At 67.7% G+C, this 17,869-nt stretch overlaps 2 protein-coding genes across 2 annotated transcripts; one reads left to right on the top strand and one right to left on the bottom strand.

Moving 5' to 3' along the window:
• The first annotated feature begins 2,674 nt into the window (after positions 1-2,674).
• On the top strand, positions 2,675-9,014 carry WRAP73 (WD repeat containing, antisense to TP73). The gene is made up of 12 exons (XM_056128413.1): positions 2,675-2,836; positions 4,647-4,799; positions 5,040-5,156; positions 6,496-6,568; positions 6,834-6,937; positions 7,119-7,205; positions 7,283-7,417; positions 7,488-7,565; positions 8,010-8,097; positions 8,408-8,533; positions 8,617-8,808; positions 8,879-9,014. Exons 1-12 carry the CDS (start codon positions 2,768-2,770, stop codon positions 9,007-9,009), a joined length of 1,353 nt encoding a protein of 450 aa, XP_055984388.1. The 5' UTR covers positions 2,675-2,767; the 3' UTR covers positions 9,010-9,014.
• A 940-nt stretch (positions 9,015-9,954) lies between these two features.
• On the bottom strand, positions 9,955-12,165 carry TPRG1L (tumor protein p63 regulated 1 like). Its single transcript, XM_056128415.1, has 5 exons — positions 11,914-12,165; positions 11,721-11,812; positions 11,475-11,651; positions 10,569-10,722; positions 9,955-10,269 (listed from the first exon to the last, which is right to left on the bottom strand). Exons 1-5 carry the CDS (start codon positions 12,100-12,102, stop codon positions 10,075-10,077), a joined length of 807 nt encoding a protein of 268 aa, XP_055984390.1. The 5' UTR covers positions 12,103-12,165; the 3' UTR covers positions 9,955-10,074.
• Positions 12,166-17,869: the final 5,704 nt, after the last annotated feature.

Genomic DNA, 17,869 nt, shown 5'->3' with positions numbered 1-17,869 from the left:
CGCTGACCTCAGAGCCTCTCCAGCCGACCCTTGCCCATCGCCCCTGGGCCTGCATCTCAGCAGGGGGACGGGTCCCAGCGTCACCGCCTCTGGTCTGCTGCAGCTCACCAGCCCCTTCTGGACCCTGATGAAGTGCAGACAGGGACCGGCGCCCCCCCACGCAGGAGCCCCCGCAGCAGGTACAGAGCCCTGGGCCCTCGCAGATGGGGGACACCCCAGCCCCTGCACGGTCCCTGTCACCGGCTGACAGAGGAAAAGGACTGCCGTGTCACACCCCACTCACTCCCGATCAGAGCACGCCTGGGCCGCTGGCAGGGGGGTACAGGTACTCCAGCAGCCCTCCAAAGTCCAGCCCCTGAAAGCAGGCGCAGGGCCCAAGTGCGGGGGCAGAAAGAACCTTGCAGTCTTAGCGCCCAGGCCCGCGACACTGGCATGGAGATGTATGCCAGTCTGTGCCCGTCTGTGTGCAGCCAGACAGAAGGACAGGCCGACGGGGCAGTGAGCTGGACCACGCGGAAGGCTGGCAGGGCCAAGAGAGGCCCCGCCCGCCCCCACTCGCCTCTGGACAGCCCCGCATGTCCCTAGATCCCGGCTCCTATCCGGCCCACTGAGAGGGCACCGCCTGGGGTCCACCCAGCGCCGCCATGCGCCAGGGGCGGGCCGGGAGCCGAGTCCGCAGGCACTCGCGCCTGAAGACCCTCTTCCCGGGAGGCCTCGCCCCCGGACCCCGCACCCGCAGGGTGCCCGCCTCTTGCAGACCGGGCGGCTACCGCCCTGCCCTCTCCTCCCGGCCGGGGAGCCCCCGCGCGTGACCGTGTCCCGCCGCCAGCTGCGGCGCGGCGCTGCCCGGCGTGAGGCCCCCGGCGGGTCCGGCGCCGCCTACCTGTTGCCGTCGGGCCGAGGCGGGACGCGCGCTGGCCGGGCACGGCCCGGCTGGGCAGGGGCGCGGCGGCTGGACGGCGGCGGGCGCGGGCGGCGAGGCGGGTTATATGGGCGCGGGGCGGGGGCGCGGGGCGGGGGCGGCGGCCGGCCGGGCGCGAAGGCAGCGCGGGCCGCTCGGCCGGGCGGCGGGAGGATCTGGGCGGCGGGGCCGGCCCGGGCCAGGCTGCCGCCGGCGCTCCGCCCCCCCAGCTGGCCGCGGCCGAGTCGGGGTCCCGGGGCGCTCGCCCCGCCTCCTTCCCGCCGCCTTTGCCGCGCGCCGCGCCAGCCCGCCCTGCGGGCCCGCCTGCCCCGAGCTGGACGCGGGCCGCGCCGGCCTCCCGCTGTCGGGACGGCCCGGCCGCCTGGGCGCGCGGGGAGGCGCGGGTCGGGCGCGCGGGACCGGGGTGCGGGGCGCGCGGGTGCCGTCCGCTCCCCGACGCCGGCGCTCTCCTCCGGCCTCGGGATCGGCGGCGGGAGACGCGCGGCGGGGTACGGAGGCTCCGCGGGGGACAGCGCGGGGTCCCGCGGGAGGGGCGGCCCTGACCGAGGTGGGGGGCCGGGGCCACCTTCAGGCGCCGCCCGGGGAGGGCCGCGCGTGCCCGGGTCGGTCTCCGCCCGGCAGGCTCGCGCTGCATCCCGCACGGTGTCCACGCGTTGGCCCGGGAGCGCGGCGTCCGCTGCAGACCTCCCGCGCAGCTCCCTGCGCCGTCCCCGCTCTCGGACCCGGACCCGGACCCGCGTCTCCCGCGGCAGGTCGGGCGGGCCTCCGCCCCGCGCCCGCTTGCACCTGTTCACTGCAGTGGCTTAGAGACGGTCACTGGGGCGGAGGTGGCCAGCGCGGGGACGGGGACCCAGGACGCAGGACACGCACGGGGCCGCCGCAGACGGCCGGTAGGGCGCTGGGCACGCCAGGTGCCAGGAGGAGCCTGTCTGGGTGCAGTTTCTCATAACCCGGGGTTCGCGCGGTCCAGTCGGGGTCCGCGTGGGCGAGGCCCGGAGGGGACGCGGACCGGACACCGGGAGACCAAGCCCGACGGCCTCCCACCCGGCAGCGGCGGGGCTCGCGCTGGGGCACCCCGGCCACTCCCCACGCGTTTGCTCAGGGTCCGAAGGCCAGACCCGTTCTCTCTGCGATCCGAGGAGCCCTGGGCGAGCGGGGTGCACACCCGGCTCAGCCCAAACACAAGCGATAACGAATGTTCTAGTGTGGAGATGCGTTTGTGAGCGGGCTCGGCGTGCGCGGGGTCGCGCGCGGGCGCGGAGCAAAGTGGCGCTGCGGGAACCCAGCGCAGACGCCCCGAGAAATCGAACTTCAGACCAGCGGCTGCTTCCAGCGTCAGGGCGAGGGTGCCAGGGCAGTTCTCGGGGACATAATTACACAAGAAACGATTCGTTCCCGGGGTCAGGGAAACCGTTCGAGGGGCCGAGCGTAGGTTTTGGGTGCGCGAGACTCAAGTTCGATTCCAGCCCCGCAGGGTCCCCTCAGCACCGTCGGGAGCGACCCCCCAGCACCGACTCGGGAGTAGCCCGCGGCCCGAGAGCCAACAGCCAAAGAGAGAAGTGAGCGTGCTCTGGGCGCAGCTCGGACGCGGGCGTGAGCCCCGCGCTCACCCGCAGCGGGAGCGAACCCGGGAGCTGCAGCCCCGCGGGCCCGCGCGGAAATCCCGGGTCGTGAGAAGCGCGGCCGCGCCGGCCCGTGAACTACAAGCCCCACAATGCCGCGCGGCGCCCCGGCCGCTGATTGGCCGAGTCCGCTTTCGCGCTCACTTCCGGCCGCGGCTGGCGGTTGCGGGAGCCCGCGGGCGCTGGGCAGCTGTCGGCGCGGGTCCGAGCGGGCGGCGCGGCTATGGACTTCTCGGAGATGTTCAAGGTCTCGGGGCAGCTCTGCAAGTTCTCTCCGGACGGCAAGTACCTGGTGAGCGGCCTCGGGGACCCCGGGATCCGAGCGCAGGGGCGGCTCGGGGGAACCCGGGCAGCTCTGGCCCGGGCAGCGCTGCAGGCGGGCGGGAGGCGGGCAGGGCAGCGGGGGACGCAGGCAGGGGAGCGGGCATCGCTGCAGGCGGGCGAGGGGCAGGGGGCTCAGCAGGCGGGCGGGGGACGCGGGCAGGGGGGGCGGGCAGCGGTGCAGTGGGCGAGGGGCAGACAGGGGGGCGGGGGGCTCGGTAGGCGGGCGAGCAGCGAGGCAGGCGGGGTGGGGGGGCGCAGCAGGCGGGCGGGGGCCTGGCAGCGTTGCAGGCGGGGCGGGGGGGGAGCGAGCAGGGGGGCGCGGGGGCTCGAGCGGCCGTTCCCCGCACCCGGCGTCGTGGTCAGGGGCGCGCGGGCCGTCCCGCAGGGGTGGCTGTGGGTTCCCAGCCGGGCGGGCTGCCCGGTGCCTGCTGCCCTCCGCGCTCTTTCCCGGCCCCTTCGCGTCCCTGCCGGTGCGGAATCCGCTGCTCCATGCCCGCCGGAACCCGCCGTGGTGCGTGCTGGGGCCCGGGTGGGGGCTGGAGCGCCCGGCGTGGGTCTTACCCAGGCCGGGATTTGCACCTTTGTGCCTGGCTGCAGCGGGCAGAAGGCGCAGAGACCCCGGTCCTGTGCCCCGGAGGCTCAGTGGCCTGGTTCAGAGCCTGGGAGATGCTGGACACTTGGGCCCTGGGTGGGGTCGGGAGGGGTTCCCCCATGCCCGGCTGGTGGCCATCGCTGTGGAGTCGGGGTCCTGGTTTTTGAGGGTGTGATGGCAGGACAGGTGAGCCTATTGATCGAAGCTTTATCCTAGAATCTCCCCAAAACCTGAGAGTAGTTTTTTTTAACTTAAGGGGTACTTTGGGGGACATGTGATGGCAGGCAGGAACTCTGGCACTTGAGTCATTCTGAGCCAAAAAACCCCAATAGATGTTTTCCAAATATCTCCCCCCATGTATATTTACACTTTCAAATAACATTTGGAAACTGCAGTGGATATTTGAAAGAGACACTATTTGTTGTTGCTTAATTTGGACCCTTTTTGCTTTTGCACCCTGACTTAAGCCCTCCTAGTATGGAAACTGGAAGCCGCCTACTGCTTTGAGAGAAGGGGAGGCCAGTGCCCTCAGCCTCACCTGTGCAGTCCCCATCTCTCTCCTTGGCACAGGCCTTGGGGAAGCTGAGACCAGTCTCCCAGGCCCGCCTTCGTCCACGTAGACGGGCCAGCCCCTAGCTCTGCCACACTGCGTGAGCTCTGCTTCGACCCCAGCACTGTGGGGTGGGGGGAATCGCCCAGTGGAAATGACTCCCACTTCAGCTGGACAGAGCCTGGGAGGGCCCAGTGCAGACCTCTGGAGGCTTCTGCTCTGGAACTTTCCATCACCCCCTGCCCCTAGGCTGGACTGCCGAGCCCCTCCTCCTGGGCTGGTCTTTCTGACAGTCCCCAGAGTTCCCTCAGAATCAGCAGGAACTGGGCAGAGACCCATGTTCTGGCCCAAGGGAGGGCCTGGACCAGGCATCCTCCCTGCAGACCTGCTCCCAGGCTGGACTCCCTGGGGAGAGAAGGAAGGAAGCTCCCAGCGCTTCATTTTTGTGCTTTGGGACCACACCACAGTGCCCAGGGTTCACAACTGGCAAGCTCAGGCACCCGGTGGGATGCCAGGGGTTGAGCCCAGTGGGCCGTGTGCAGAGCTAGTTCCTCCCACTGTGGCCCACTCTCACCCCGTCTGGAGGAAGGTCGGGTGCTGCCCGCTGACCCCGCGGCCACGGTGCTTCCTGCACAGGCATCCTGCGTTCAGTACCGGCTGGTGGTCCGGGATGTGCACACACTGCAGGTGCTGCGGCTGTTCCCGTGCCTGGACCGGGTGCAGCACCTAGAGTGGTCGGCCGACTCTCTCTTCCTGCTCTGCGCCATGTACAAGCGGGGGCTGGTGCAGGTAAGTGCGGGGGGGAGGGGAGCCGCACGCCGGGCTGGTTCTCGGGGTGCTGCCCGGCCGGACCCTGGCACAGAGGTGCCTCGGGGCGGGGCGGGAGCTCCAAGTGCCGGGTGCGAGGGTGGCTGAGAGAGCAGCCGTCCAGAAGTATGCTGGCCGCCCACCCAGCAGGTGGTGACAGGCCCTGCTGGTGTCTGTGCCCCGCGTTCCCTCTGGCAAGCCTGTCCTTCCCCCTGCGTGCAGGTGTGGTCCCTGGAGCAGCCCGAGTGGCACTGCAGGATTGACGAGGGCTCAGCGGGGCTGGTGGCCTCCTGCTGGGGCCCCGACGGGCGCCACATCCTCAACACCACCGAGTTCCACGTGAGTGTGGCCCGAGGGGATTGCGCAGACATGGTTGGGGGGGTGTTGCAAGGGGGGGGCATGGCGGGGGTTTTCGTGGCAGGTCGGAGGAGGTCAGGCCCTGACACTGGGATACCATCTTTATGCTCAGTTTTCTGATTTGTTCTGAGGACACACCTGGCAGTGCTAGGGCTTAGGCCTGGCTCTGTGCTCAGGGGTCACTCCTGGTGGTGCTGGGGGTCGGGTCTCTGTGGTGCTGGGGTTGGACTGGGCTTGACTGCCAGTTTCCCCCCCTCCCATCTCTGTGTTCTGAGTTGTGAGGCTTTAAAGTGATGCTCGGTGGCGGCTCGTCCGTCGGGTGCCCGTTTGGTCGGTGTCTCCTTCTTCCCGTGAGGAGGATCCTGTAAGGGCAGAGCCCCGTCTTGCGCTCAGCCGCTGTCCAGAGGGACTGGCCAGAGCTGTGGGGTGGGCATGTGCGGGCGGGTGAGCGCTGCCATCCCCAGCCCAGTGACACTGGGCAGCTCTGCAGGACCGTCGTCGCCTGCATGCATGTTCCTGGGCTCACGAGTCTGTCTGTCCGTCTGCCCTCAGCACTCTCCCGCGGCCAGAGCTGGGAATGGCGCCTGCGGTGTGGCTCTCGCCAGGCCCTTCCCAGCCGCATCACTGTCCGGCTCCTTGGAGCCTCCTTGTCCGCCAGGGGCAGGGTCTGTCCAGCTCCTCCCAACAGTGCCATCGCCTGCCCTCCGCCAGGCTTCCCAGGCGTTTATTGCCCTCAGGACAGTGCATTTCCAGTGGGGCTGGAGGCCGCTCGATGCGGGGGTGGGATGCGCACTCAGAGCCGAGTTGCTGCCTCAGGGGCTTGTCTGAGCTCTACCCTTCACGAGACACAGACGCACGTTGCGGGGATTCGTCCCTGCCCCTCAGCTGGGAATGGGAGAGTGGTCATGGTAGAGAAACCCTTTCTGAAGCCCCTGCAGAGGGCAGGGGGAGGGCAGAGACTGACTCAGGCCAGGGATTTGAGGTTGGACATGGGCAGACCAGCTGGACTGAATCCGCGTCTGTGCTGCTCCCAGAAGCCACACCTTTGTGGGGGGCTCAGCAGGGACGAACAACTGGCCTGGCTGCTATAGCTGCTTCCTCAGGACACTGCATGCAGGAGGCCTGGCCTGGGGCTCACCTCCGCCCCTCCTCCCTTCCTCCCTAGCTGCCCCCAGTCCAGCCTGCCCTTCTGGGCAGTGCACTCTCCCAGGGATCCCCATTGTGGGGGCCCTGTCCCAGGGGACCCCTCAAACACGGTGACAGCCGGACAGTGGAGCCATGTGCCCTCCCACAGCCCCCAAAGCCCCCATTCTCCCTACAGCTCCGCATCACAGTCTGGTCCCTGTGCACCAAGTCCGTGTCCTACATCAAGTACCCGAAGGCCTGCCAGCAGGGTGAGCCCACTGCGCATGGGAGGGGCGGCCACGGCCTCCCCCTTCTGGCTCCGTATTCCCGCTCCATGGCCCTGTGCCCCCCACCGGGTATTTGCTGGAACCCCCAGACCTACTCTACACAGGGCCCTGGAGGGTGCTGGTTGGAGGACTGCCCCTGTATTCCCACTCATGCCCTGGCCCCGCCCACCAGGTCCCTTCCCCACCCACCAGGTCCCTGGCCCCGCCCCTGCCACAACCCTCAATGAGGCCCCACTGTCCCCTGCAGGCATCGCCTTCACACTGGACGGCCGCCACATGGCCGTGGCTGAGCGGCGTGACTGCAAGGACTACGTGAGTGTGTTCGTCTGTGGCGACTGGCAGCTGCTGCGGGTGAGGCCCGTGCTTGCGGCTGGGCACTGGGTGGAGCACTGGGCAGGGCCCAGTCCCCGCGACTGCGTCCAGCCCCAGGTCTCACCGTGTCTGATGCCGACCCGGCCAGCGGTGACTGGGAGAGCGGGCGGGGCCATGGCCCAGGAGGCGAGTGGCCCCGCTCACCCGTCTCTCCCGCCAGCACTTTGAAACGGACACACAGGACCTGGCGGGCGTGGCCTGGGCCCCCAACGGTTGCGTGCTGGCCGTGTGGGACAGCTGCCTGGAGGTGAGTGCGGCCCCGCCCCCCACCCCTGCCAGCCCGGTGCCTCCCGTGCCCACCCCTGACCCAGCTCCCACCCGCAGTACAAGATCCTGCTCTACTCCCTGGATGGCCGGCTGCTGGCCACCTACTGCGCCTATGAGTGGTCCCTGGGCATCAAGTCTGTGGCCTGGAGCCCCAGCAGTCAGTTCCTGGCGATCGGGAGCTACGACGGAAAGGTGGGCAGTGCCCCTGTCCCAACTCGTGGCCCGGCGTGCAGGCCCGCATCTGACCGCCCCTCCCTTCCAGGTGCGCGTCCTAAACCATGTGACCTGGAAGGTGCTCACAGAGTTTGAGCACCCCGCCACCATCAGCAGTTCCAAAGTCGTGAGTGCTCCCAGGAAGGATGCAGGGCCACCTTTCACTTCCGGGGCGTATGGGAAGTTGGGGTGATGTCCCTGAATGCTCACGGGGACAATGCACAGACACCCTGGGGCCCCAGTGAACTGCACTGTGCACCCTCCCACACTGCGCAGTGAACCCCACTCCCTGATACCCTGTGGACGGTGGGAGATCTAAGTGCCCGGTAGGCCATGGCCTCCTTAGCTCCCGCCTATCCCTGCACCTGACTTCTGGTCACAGCCGCCTGTTCACTGTCACTGCTCTCATGTGTCACCCTGGCTACATAGCTGATGGCCCATGCCCCGGGCCTCGGCACTGCAGGCACCGGGTGTGTGTCCCTCACCTCAGGCCAGCCAGCCTCAACCCTGCGGGTGGTGGTGGTGGTGGCCAGTGCTACCTCGCAGTGGCAGCTGCTATGGTGTCGTCCAGGTCGTGTACAAGGAAGCCGAGAAGAGCCCCCGTGTGCCGCTGGGCCAGCGCCCCCTCCCTCCACGCGGAGCCTCTGTGGAGAGCAAATGTGAGCACAAGCCCGAGCGGGCAGCCCCAGTCACAGCTGACTAGCCGTGTGGTGAGGTCACTGCGCTGTCATGCAAGCTGGACAGACCCCCATTAGTTTCAGAGGCCATGGCGGGGCTGCTCCGGGACAGTGAGGACGGGGTCCCAGTGGCTCAGCAGCTGCTTGCGGGTGGGGGCGGCTGCAGGCCCGCTGCCAGGCTCGTCACTGACGGCGTTCCCCGCACCGAGGCCTGGCTCCCCTGACATGGGACAAAGGCGTCCCTCAGTGCTTGCTAAGGCTGCCCACCCCGCCCGCCCCAATGACGTTCCAGATGAGATCGCCTCGGTGCCCGTCTCCCTCCAGACTCTGAAGCCCGTGGCTGACAGAGCAAACCCCAAGATCGGCGTGGGCCTGCTGGCCTTCAGTCCCGACAACTACTTCCTGGCAACGAGGAATGGTCAGTGCGGGCACCCGGGCCTATGGACAGGGCCGGGCGGAGGCTGCGGAGCAGGAATCGCCCTGACTTTGCGCCGCCTCCAGACAACATGCCGCATGCCGTATGGATCTGGGATGTGCAGAAGCTGAGGCTGTTCGCGGTGCTGGAGCAGCTGGCCCCCGTGCGCTCCTTCCTGTGGGACCCCCGGCAGCCGCGGCTGGCTGTGTGCACAGGTGGGGCCAGAGTATACCTGTGGTCACCTGCCGGCTGTGTGTCGGTACAGGTGCCTGGTGAAGGTAAGCCTGCGAGTCGGGGCCAGGGCTCACCCACCCTCACTGCTACCCGCTGACCCGCCTGTCCCTGCAGGAGACTTCCAGGTACTCTCCATGTGCTGGCACCGCTCGGGGGACTCCCTGGCCCTCCTCGGCAAGGACCATTTCTGCCTGTGCTTCCTGGAGCAGGAGGGCATCGGCATGGCCGCAGGGAAGCACATGTAGGTGTGGCCTCCCGGGCCAGGCACGTCTGTAAATATGTACAGCTTGTTTTGTTACTACAAATAAATATTGGCCGATTTTTTGGGCGTGGTGTCCGAGGTATGGTTTGAGGTCTCTGGGGGTGTCTGGGGGGGGGGCAGGCTTCAGGAGTGTGGGTGGCCTTGGGGGAATGACCAGCGGCTACCCTCCCCGTGGGCCACAAGGCAGGTCTGGGCCAGCAGTCAGGGCTGAGCGGCCCGCCAGGAGGACCAGGGACCCAGACCCAGGCCCACGGGCCAGTGCAAAGCCAGCTGTGAAAGGAAGCCACCGGGCCCTGGTCACTGCACACACGAGGGGGCGGCATCCCAGGAACTGTCCACGTGCTGCACTTGCCCCGTGCAGTGCTCGGCTGGGCTTGCACCTGTGCCCACACCCGTCAATTTGTGAATGTGTTTACAAGCCCACCGAGCACCGTGGGGCTCAGCACCCTGGCAGCCTGGGGGTGTGGCCAGTACATGTGGGTCCTGCCTGGGCCCAGGAAGCACCCCACAGCTAAACGCGCCTGGAGCAGCTTGTGCACTGACAGGGCCCCGGGCAGCTAGGGAGTCGGGGTCCGTGGAGCCCATGGGCCACCTGAGACCTGCTCTCCCCAGAGTTCCCACCCCTGGCACCGCTTGTCAGAACGACTGTCCCCAACCACACAGGCCTTGGGACCATCTGCAGACACTAGGGCTGAACACGATAGAGACTCATTTCTGAGAAGCAGGACTTGGGTCAAACGCCCATTTACAGAAGCGACTCGGTGCCCAGCTGATGAGCAGATGGCCCTGCCCGGCCTGCCGCTGCCTCTGAACCAGCTTCACAGAGACGGAACTTTGGGTACAAAATGAGCCGGGCAGTTAGTGGACATGGCCGCAGGCCGGAGTGCGGGCGCCCTGGGAGCACAGGGAGTGGGCCCATGCGAGGAGGCGGGTCGGGAGGGCGCGAAGCAGAGCATCTGGGGGTGCGTCCAGCCAGGCGCCAGGCCCTCTGCCCAGGGGCACTTGGCCCGCTGGCCTGTAGCCAGGCAGGGGCCGCGATTCCGGGGCCCTAGAAGCCGATCTTGCCGCGGGTCATGGAGTAGCCCAGCTTGGCCTCGTTGTTGATGAAGGACATGAGCCCCACGTAGGTCTCGATCAGCAGCGGCCGCTCCAGCACCAGCACGCTCACGGCCTGGCCACCCGCCGGACTCTCCTTCTGCGCCTTCTTCACTGCCTGGATCAGCAGCGCTTTGAAACCCTCCAGCTAGAGAAACAGGGGCCTGTCAGGACCCCCAGGGAAAGCCCCACACCCGCCCGCGCGCCCCTGGACCCCTCCTCGCCTCCAGCTGTCCCCCCCCACTGCCTTCAGCACCCCCAAGGCCACGTGAGCAAGGCCAAGAGCAGGCAAGCACGCACACCCTCCTGGCCCGAGCCGCGAGGAAGGGAGGCCACAGTAGAGCTGGCTGATCAGACACCACTGGCCACAGGGTACAGCCACTCCAGCATTCTTCAGCTACTGGCCTGGGGGTTGACTAGCCACAGTGAGTTCAGGCGACCCCTCACCTGGCACAGGGACGCCGTCTTCTCGTCAGCGCCAGCCATCGGGTGCTCAATGAAGGTGGCATAGGGCACATTGGTGGACCAGGGGTTCCACCTGTTCAGGAACGAGGCACGGCTCTGCTTGTCCCACTGGACACGAAGCCCAAATCCTTCTCGCCTGAGGGGGAGAAGGCGGCCAAGCTGTGAGGAGAGGCGGGGGTGCTGTGTCCCCCTGTCCTTGCCTTCTCTGCACAGGCCACACTGAGGAGGCAGCCCAGCCTTGGCGCCGTGACCAGGTGCAGCTGACACTCACCCGGCCACGCTGCTGCAGTTTTTGGTTTGGGGGTTCCAGATGAAACCCAGAGTGGGTCCCTGCTGCCCCCAGGCCCTCTACACCTGGATTCCAACCCAAGACCCCAAACTCTGGAACGGACCATTAAGCTCAACTATTTAATCCATATTATGAACTCCCAGCTCTCTTGCACTTCAGAAAATTCCCCTGCATTTTATAAAATTTTTTTAAATTTTTTTGCTTTTTAGGTCACACATGATGATGCTCAGGGGTTTCTCCTGGTTCTGCACTCAGGAATTACTCCTGGAGGTACTCGGGGGACCATATTCAGCCACTGCAAGGCAGACGCCCTCCCACTGTGCTATCACTCCAGCCTCTCCCCTGCATTTTCTTGACAGTTGACCACGGACGTCTTTTAACTTACCAGCTATGCTGTGACATCTGAAAATTCAAAGGGTGCTGTTCTTTCTCTTAAGAAATAAAAACAACCAAGAACCAGAGTGCCCGTAAGCGGGCACTGCCCAGCCCAGGCAGGGGCTGGCATCTGTCACCCTGCCGGCGTCGGCCCTCTGCGAGGGGCCCGGCCAGCTCCCGGTCCGCGGGGACGGACCCACCGCGCACCGGGCCCACGGGCTTACTTGTTGAGTGACTTGGGGGGGAACTGGAACTCCCCGAAGGAGATGGTGTCCACGGCGTCCAGCGCAACCCTGACCACCTGCTCGCACTGCAGGCTGATGAAGTCGTACTTGCAGATGAGCAGCGCCCGGTCGGTGACCAGCACCAGCCGCTCCTTCTCGTTGTTCCAGTGGTCGACCCTGCGCGAGGGCGGCGGTGAGCGTGGGGCCGGCGGCGCGGGGGCCGCGGACCCCGGGACCCCCGCTTACTCGGTCAGCAGCCACACGCCCTGGATGTCGCCGTCCTCCACGGGCCGGACCACCACGCGGATCTCCTCCACCGCCTGCTCGATGGTCCCGGGCTGGGCGGGGGCGCGAGGGTCGGTCACGACGCGTCCACGCGGGGCGCCCCCGCCCCCCCCCCCCCGGCCCCCCGGCCCCTCCCCGGCCCGCCCCGCCCTACCCGGAACACAAAATACTCCTTGACCCGGGCGCGGCGGGTGGGGTCGTGGACGCTGAGCGGCCACAGCGTCTGGCGCTGCGGCGTGCCCGCCCCCGGCCGCAGCCCGGCCGCCCCGACCTCCTCGTCGGCCGCCAGGAGCGCCGTGGGGCTCGTGCCCGCCGAGTCCACCGAGTCCCGCAGCTGCAGCATCGCCGCGACCGCCGCCGGCCCCGACCCGCGCCCCGACGCGGCCACCGTCCGCGCCGCCTCCCGGCCCCCGCCCCGCCCCCAGGCCGCCGCGATTGGCTCCGCTCCGGAGCCCCCGCCCCGGGCCCGCCCCCGCGCGCGCCCTCCGGCCCTCAACATTGGCCCGTGCCTCCGCCGCCTTCCGCGATTGGTCCCGCCCCGCCGCCGGTCACAATCGCCCCCGCCCCTCTCCGCGCCGGAAGCGGCCGCCAAGCCACGCCCATTTCCACTTCCTGTTTGCCTGAGGGAGGGGCGGGGCGAGAGCGCGGTTGCCGGGGAGACACCGGCGCTGCGCGGTGGGCGGGGGCGGCGCTGGCCTAGACCCCGCGGCCCACCACCAGCGCCTCGGCTCGCCTCCTGTTGAGGGCAGCGGCCTCCGGAATAGGGTCGGGCTTACGCCCGGGTCACCGTCCCGCTGCCCGCGTCCCCGCTTCTGCGCTACAGCCACCTGGAAGCCGCCGGTCACCGCCTAGGCCTCCCAGCCGGTCACCGGGCTGGACAGCGCCCCTTCCCAGACGCGACCGTCCTCGCCCCTGGACGCCCGCCCGCCTGCCTCAGTCCCCACACCCCCGGACACTGCCCTTTATTCCGGGCGACCACCGCATGTGCTCCCGGTGCCCAGCGCAGTCTCAGGGGCAGCGAGGGTCCAGCGGGTGGCACTGACCCCTGGACGCTTCCTTAGTACAGGGGCCCCGGGCGCTGCGGCCACTCTGCCCTGGCTGCGGTGGATAGAAACGGCGCAGGACGCACATCCTCGCACAGGTCCTTGGACATTGCCTGCGCCTGCCCGTTCTGGGCTCCGCCCAAGTGGCCGCTCTGTAGGCCCTGGGAGCACTCTCCTGCTCTCAGCCGCCACCGGGGGGAGCACTCTCCCACCCTTGCGGAACCCCTGAGAGCACTCTCCTGCTCTCGGCTGCACCCTTGGGAGCATTCCTGCTCTCCCGCTCTTGGCTGCACTCCTGGGAGCACTCTCCTGCTTTCCTGCTCTCAGCTGCACTCCTGGGAGCACTCTCCTGCCCTTGCGGAATCCCTGGGAACACTCTCCTGTCCTTGCAGGAGCCCTGGGAGCACTCTCCTGCCCTTGCAGAATCCCTGGGAACACTCTCCCGCCCTTGCAGGACCCCTGGGAGCACTCTCCTGCCCTTGCAGAATCCCTGGGAACACTCTCCCGCCCTTGCAGGACCCCTGGGAGCACTCTCCTGCCCTTAGCAGCACTCCATGGGAGCATTCACTCCCCCTCTTGGCAGCACACTCTGTGGGAGGGACTTTCTCTGGTGCAACCCCTCTTCCTTCCTCTTTGGGGCGCAAGGTGGCTCCCTGCACACCTCCCTGGCGAGCCTCTTGTCTCAGGCCTGAGTGCCCATTCTCCCCCAGTCCGTTTCGGGCGCTTTGGAGAGACCCTCCACTCCCCTTTGTCCCTGCTCATCATTTAGTCATTGCTGTGTGCTGGGTTCTTTGTGTGTGTATCTCTGTACCTCTGCGTGTATCTGTATATGCGTGTTTCTGTGTGTGTATCCATGTCTACACCTGTGTCTTTGCCTCATCTATGTCCTATTGTGCATGATGTTCAGTAGCACCAGCCCCTTCACCTCGTCTCCAGGATCTGGAACTAGGCGGGCACGTGGATAGGCCCGGGCAGTGAATTTTGGCAGTCATAAAACCAAGAAGTGACCTGAAGTTCTTCTGTCATTGTCGCGAACACTGTCCCAGAAGCACGCAGGCAGGGGGCCAGAGTGTCAGAGGGGCGAGGTGCTTTTCTTGCATGTAGGCACCCACTTCAATCCCAGCCCCCAACACCACCAGGAGTGACCCCTGAGCACAGAGCCAGGAGTCACCTCTGAGTACCACTGGGTGTGGCTCCTCCCCACCAAATGGATGGAGGTGACCCCCCTCTGGAGATGTAGTGAAGACTGGAGGGCGCAGGCAACCACGCCAGCCCCAGAGGCGGCACCCCGAAGAGAGGAGAACCTTCAACAGGAACGAGGGGCCCCGAAGTGGGAATTGGGAAGAAGAGTGCCAAAATTCTTTTCCTTCAACCAGCCCCTGGGAGAAACCCCAGACCAGCAACTTGGGGGGTGGTGGCAGGCAGGGCTCAGTGCTCAGTGCTCGGGCAACAGAACAGGAGACTCAGGGACCCCAGGCTGACAGGATGCCCCCCAGGGAGAGGGCGGGGAGGAAGGTGGCAGTGGCGGGGGGGGGGGTGCTGCTGGAACCCTCAACACCTGAAGCTCAACTAGAAATAACTGAGTTGTGGCGTCTCAATCACAGACGTCACCGTCACTTTTGCTCACGTCCCTCAGAGATGCCCAATTCTCCATTCCCTTCCTCTTCCCGGCACCATCCCAAGACCCTGAAGCCTAGCCAGCGTGGACTCCAGCGGCATGTGCCAAGGTCTCCTGGCTGTCCAGAGCGCTGCGGACAGGCCTGGGGAGGAGCCCCTCTCCTCTGGCCCCCCATGCCCGCGGTGCTGGCATAGGGCTGGGGTGCTTTCACTCCCTCTTCCTTTCCTCCAAGGGAGCCCCCAGTGATGGCTCCCGGAAGCCGGGCTCTTGCTTCTGTCCACACAGACACCCGCGGCCCCTGGACAAAACCCAGAAAGAGCTGGGCTCTGCTGCAGCCCCCCAAGAAGGCAGGCAGAGTGGGGAGCTGCACCCAGGACATGCGCCCCTGCCCGCCCCGTGGAGGCTGCGGTACCCGGAGCAGCAGCCCTGGGCCTGTCTGTGTCCACCCAGCCCGGCGCAGGGCTAGTTACTGTGCCTGGACCCCGGGGGGAGGGTGCAGAGGACAGTGTGGGGAGACGAGAGTGCTAGAGGACCCTGGACGGTCTGGGTACAGTGGATAGGGTGGGTGAGGAGCGGGCACGGGGCTTGGCAAGCGAGATGGTTTTCAGGCTGGGGCCCCTGAGCTGCCAGACGCTTGTAGGAGCAGGAGTAGCTTGTGCACTGGGGGGAGAAGCCCGGGGCGGGTTGGGCAGAAGGGGGCATAGCAGGGACGCAGACCCGTCTAGTGTGTAGATGGGGAGATGGGACTGTGGGCAGGGGCAGCCGGGTACGGTGAGTGTAGGCGGCTGCAGATGGGTGTGGGCGGTGGGTGGGGCAGGCAGGGTGAGGGCAGCAGTGGGGGGGGGGGTAGATAGGTGTAGCCTGTGGTGTAGGCGGGGTGCGTCTGGAGTGTGCGCTGGGGTGCCTGCAAGTGACAGCGGTAACGAGAACTGGGGCCCGTGCCTGTCTGCAAGGGTGACCCGGACGGGTCTAGACTCGCCCCAGGATGCGGCGCCTAGGGGCCCAGGGATCCTCTCCACACCAAGCCCCACGTGAGGATAGTGATGGGGAGCGCGGGGTGCAGGCCAAGGTCTGGAAGGCCCATGGATGGGTAATGGGAGGGACCGGGGCACTGTGGGCACAGGGGGTCACTGGGCCAGGCCCCAACACAAACTCCTGAAGGGTCCAGGCTGGCGTTTCTGTCTCGGGGTTGGGGGCCCAAGCATGGGTGAAGGGCTCTGGGCAATGGGCCAGGCCCACTGGAGGGACGGGCATCTCGGCGCCCGACTGTTGCCTGGACAGGAAGGGCTGAGGGCAGGTGAGCAGTGCCCTCGCCCCCAGCCTGGAGGCCAGACCCCCGAGGTGGGGGCCCCAGCCTCCCCCGGTGTCCTCCCTGCTGGAGAGTTGGGCTGGCCAGACCTCAGCCTGAACCGCCTTCCACAGGAACCCCATTCCAAACTGACCGCATTCCGAGTCATGTGGCTGTGGCTTGAGTGTGTCTGGGGGGGACACGTGGGTGTCCAAGGGGTGGAGCATGGCCTTGTGGGGGGCAGACTGGGGTGTGGCAGTAGGGTCCCAGGGAACTGGGCCCCAAGTTTTCCTCGCCTTCGGCTGTGGCTTCTGGGGCGCTATCGCGCTCCTGCCAGCAGAGGGCAGCGCTGTCCACGGCAGCCTCCTGCGGCTGGGACGGGCCACCCCAGCTCCTCCAGGTGCCGGGCCCCTCTGTGCTGCAGACCAGCGCCGAGCTCCTCCCGGGACAGACCCCCTGGACGCCGGGCACTGCTGGGCAGGGGCTGCGTCATGACAGCAGGGTCTCCCCTCCCTGTCCATGGCTGCCTTGGACTCGGGGGACCAGAAGCAGGGTCAAGGCTGTCCCCTGCCCCACAGAGGAGGCCGCGGTGAGCTGCCCACCAGGCCTCTGGGAAGGCTGGGAGAGGCCGCACCGGTCAGAGGTCAAGGTCGGGGGCAGTTCTCTCTGTACGCTGTGGCCCCTGGAATGACGTGCTCCCCACCTGTCCCCCCACCTGCCTCCCACCTGCCCAGTCTCCACCCCTGCTGGCGGGCCTCCGGGGTGAAGTGGTCACTGTCGTGGTCGCTGGCCAGGGCGGCCCACACGCCCTCTGCGTAGAGCTGGGCAGGGACTGTGAGCCAGGAAGTGTCAGCAGGAAGTTGCACCCCAGCGGCCCAGGAAGAGCCTCACTTCCACCCTCTTGCAGAGCCTCCTCTGAACCCCAAGAAAAGCCGAAGCTAAGTGGCACCGAGGCCCTGTCTGATCAAGGTCCCCGAGGACCCTGACCCCGCATCTCCTGGCCAGGGTGTCCTACCCCCCAGCACCCGGGCCCCACTGTCCAGCCGCCCTGCCCCCCGCGAGCCCGCGGTGCCCTCTGGGAGCCTCAGCGCAGGTGGCCACTCACCTGCGGCTCTAACTTCCGGCCACGCCTGGGCACTCAGGGGCCACTCTTGGTGGGGCTCCAGGAACCTTAGCGGGTGAGCACCTCACCCCGTCCTCTCCCTGGCCCAAATGTCAGTCCTTTTGCATGTTCCGCTATTTGGGCCCGGGGGCCATCCCGGCCCTGCCCCACCTCCAACCCGCCAGGTGGTCTCCAGGAACAGGATCCTGGCGTTGGAGCCACCGCACAGGCCACGGATGAACCTGAGCTGGGGGCTTGGGTGAGGTCTGCGCCGAGGGGAGGGGACGCACGAGCTCCCCCGCCCCCGCCACCCCCCCCCCACGGTCCCGGTCCCGCTGCCCGCAGGTTCCGGACAGGCCGACAGAGGGCCGAGGGGGGCAGGGAGGAGGGGACATCCACGCCTGTGCCCGCAGGTGGCCGCCCTCGCTGCAGGTAGCTGGAGGGCTCCGATTGATCCCTGGCGGGTTTCCAGGGTGTGCGGGAAGAACCCCGCCAGGTCTTGCGCTCAGGACTTCGGGGCTCAGCCCGGGGAAGGGGGTCGCGAGGCCCGTGGGTGCCCGCTGCAGGCGGCCTGCAGGGGGACTGGACGTGCCTTCGCCGCCCGCCTCGCCGGGCCGGCCGCCTGGTGAGGCGGGGGGCGGGACTGCGCTGTGGCGGGCAGAGCGGGGTCTGCGCGCGGCCGCGGCGCGTGGGGGACGGAGCCGTGCGGGGCCACTTGGGGCTGGGGGCGGGACCTACAGAAGGGGCGGGGCGAGAAGGGGTTACAGGCGGATCTGGGGCGCGGGGTGGGCGGGGCGGGAACGTAGGGTCCAGGCGGTGTTGGAGGGGGTTGGGGTCCTGGCAGGGTGTGGGCGGGGCCGGGGGCGTGAGATGGGTTAGGCGGGAGCACGTGGTGTGGGCAGTGTGGGGGTTGGGGCCCGGCCACGGTGTGGGCGGGGCGGGGGCTGGGGGTCCGGGCAGGGGTGTGGGGGGTGCGGAAGGGTCCGGGCAGGCGTGTGTTGGGGGACTGGGACTTCTGGGCACGGGTGTGTGAGCGGGGTGGATGGGGGCGGTCGGGCC

The sequence above is a fragment of the Sorex fumeus genome, unplaced genomic scaffold (genome assembly GCF_029834395.1).
Source record: "Sorex fumeus unplaced genomic scaffold, SorFum_2.1 ptg000064l, whole genome shotgun sequence".
Classification (NCBI taxonomy): Eukaryota; Metazoa; Chordata; class Mammalia; order Eulipotyphla; family Soricidae; genus Sorex; species Sorex fumeus.
This window is presented reverse-complemented; position numbering and strand designations above follow the sequence as displayed.

Coding starts and splice junctions, on each gene's coding strand:
- WRAP73 (XM_056128413.1), top strand. CDS start 2,768: ATGGACTTCTCGGAGATGTTCAAGGTCTCGGGGCAGCTCTGCAAGTTC. Junction 2,837..4,646: donor CTCCGGACGGCAAGTACCTG/GTGAGCGGCCTC, acceptor CTTCCTGCACAG/GCATCCTGCGTTCAGTACCG. Junction 8,534..8,616: donor CTTCCTGGCAACGAGGAATG/GTCAGTGCGGGC, acceptor CGCCGCCTCCAG/ACAACATGCCGCATGCCGTA.
- TPRG1L (XM_056128415.1), bottom strand. CDS start 12,102: ATGCTGCAGCTGCGGGACTCGGTGGACTCGGCGGGCACGAGCCCCACG. Junction 11,652..11,720: donor GGCGTGTGGCTGCTGACCGA/GTAAGCGGGGGT, acceptor GCCCTCGCGCAG/GGTCGACCACTGGAACAACG. Junction 10,270..10,568: donor AGACGGCGTCCCTGTGCCAG/GTGAGGGGTCGC, acceptor CTGTTTCTCTAG/CTGGAGGGTTTCAAAGCGCT.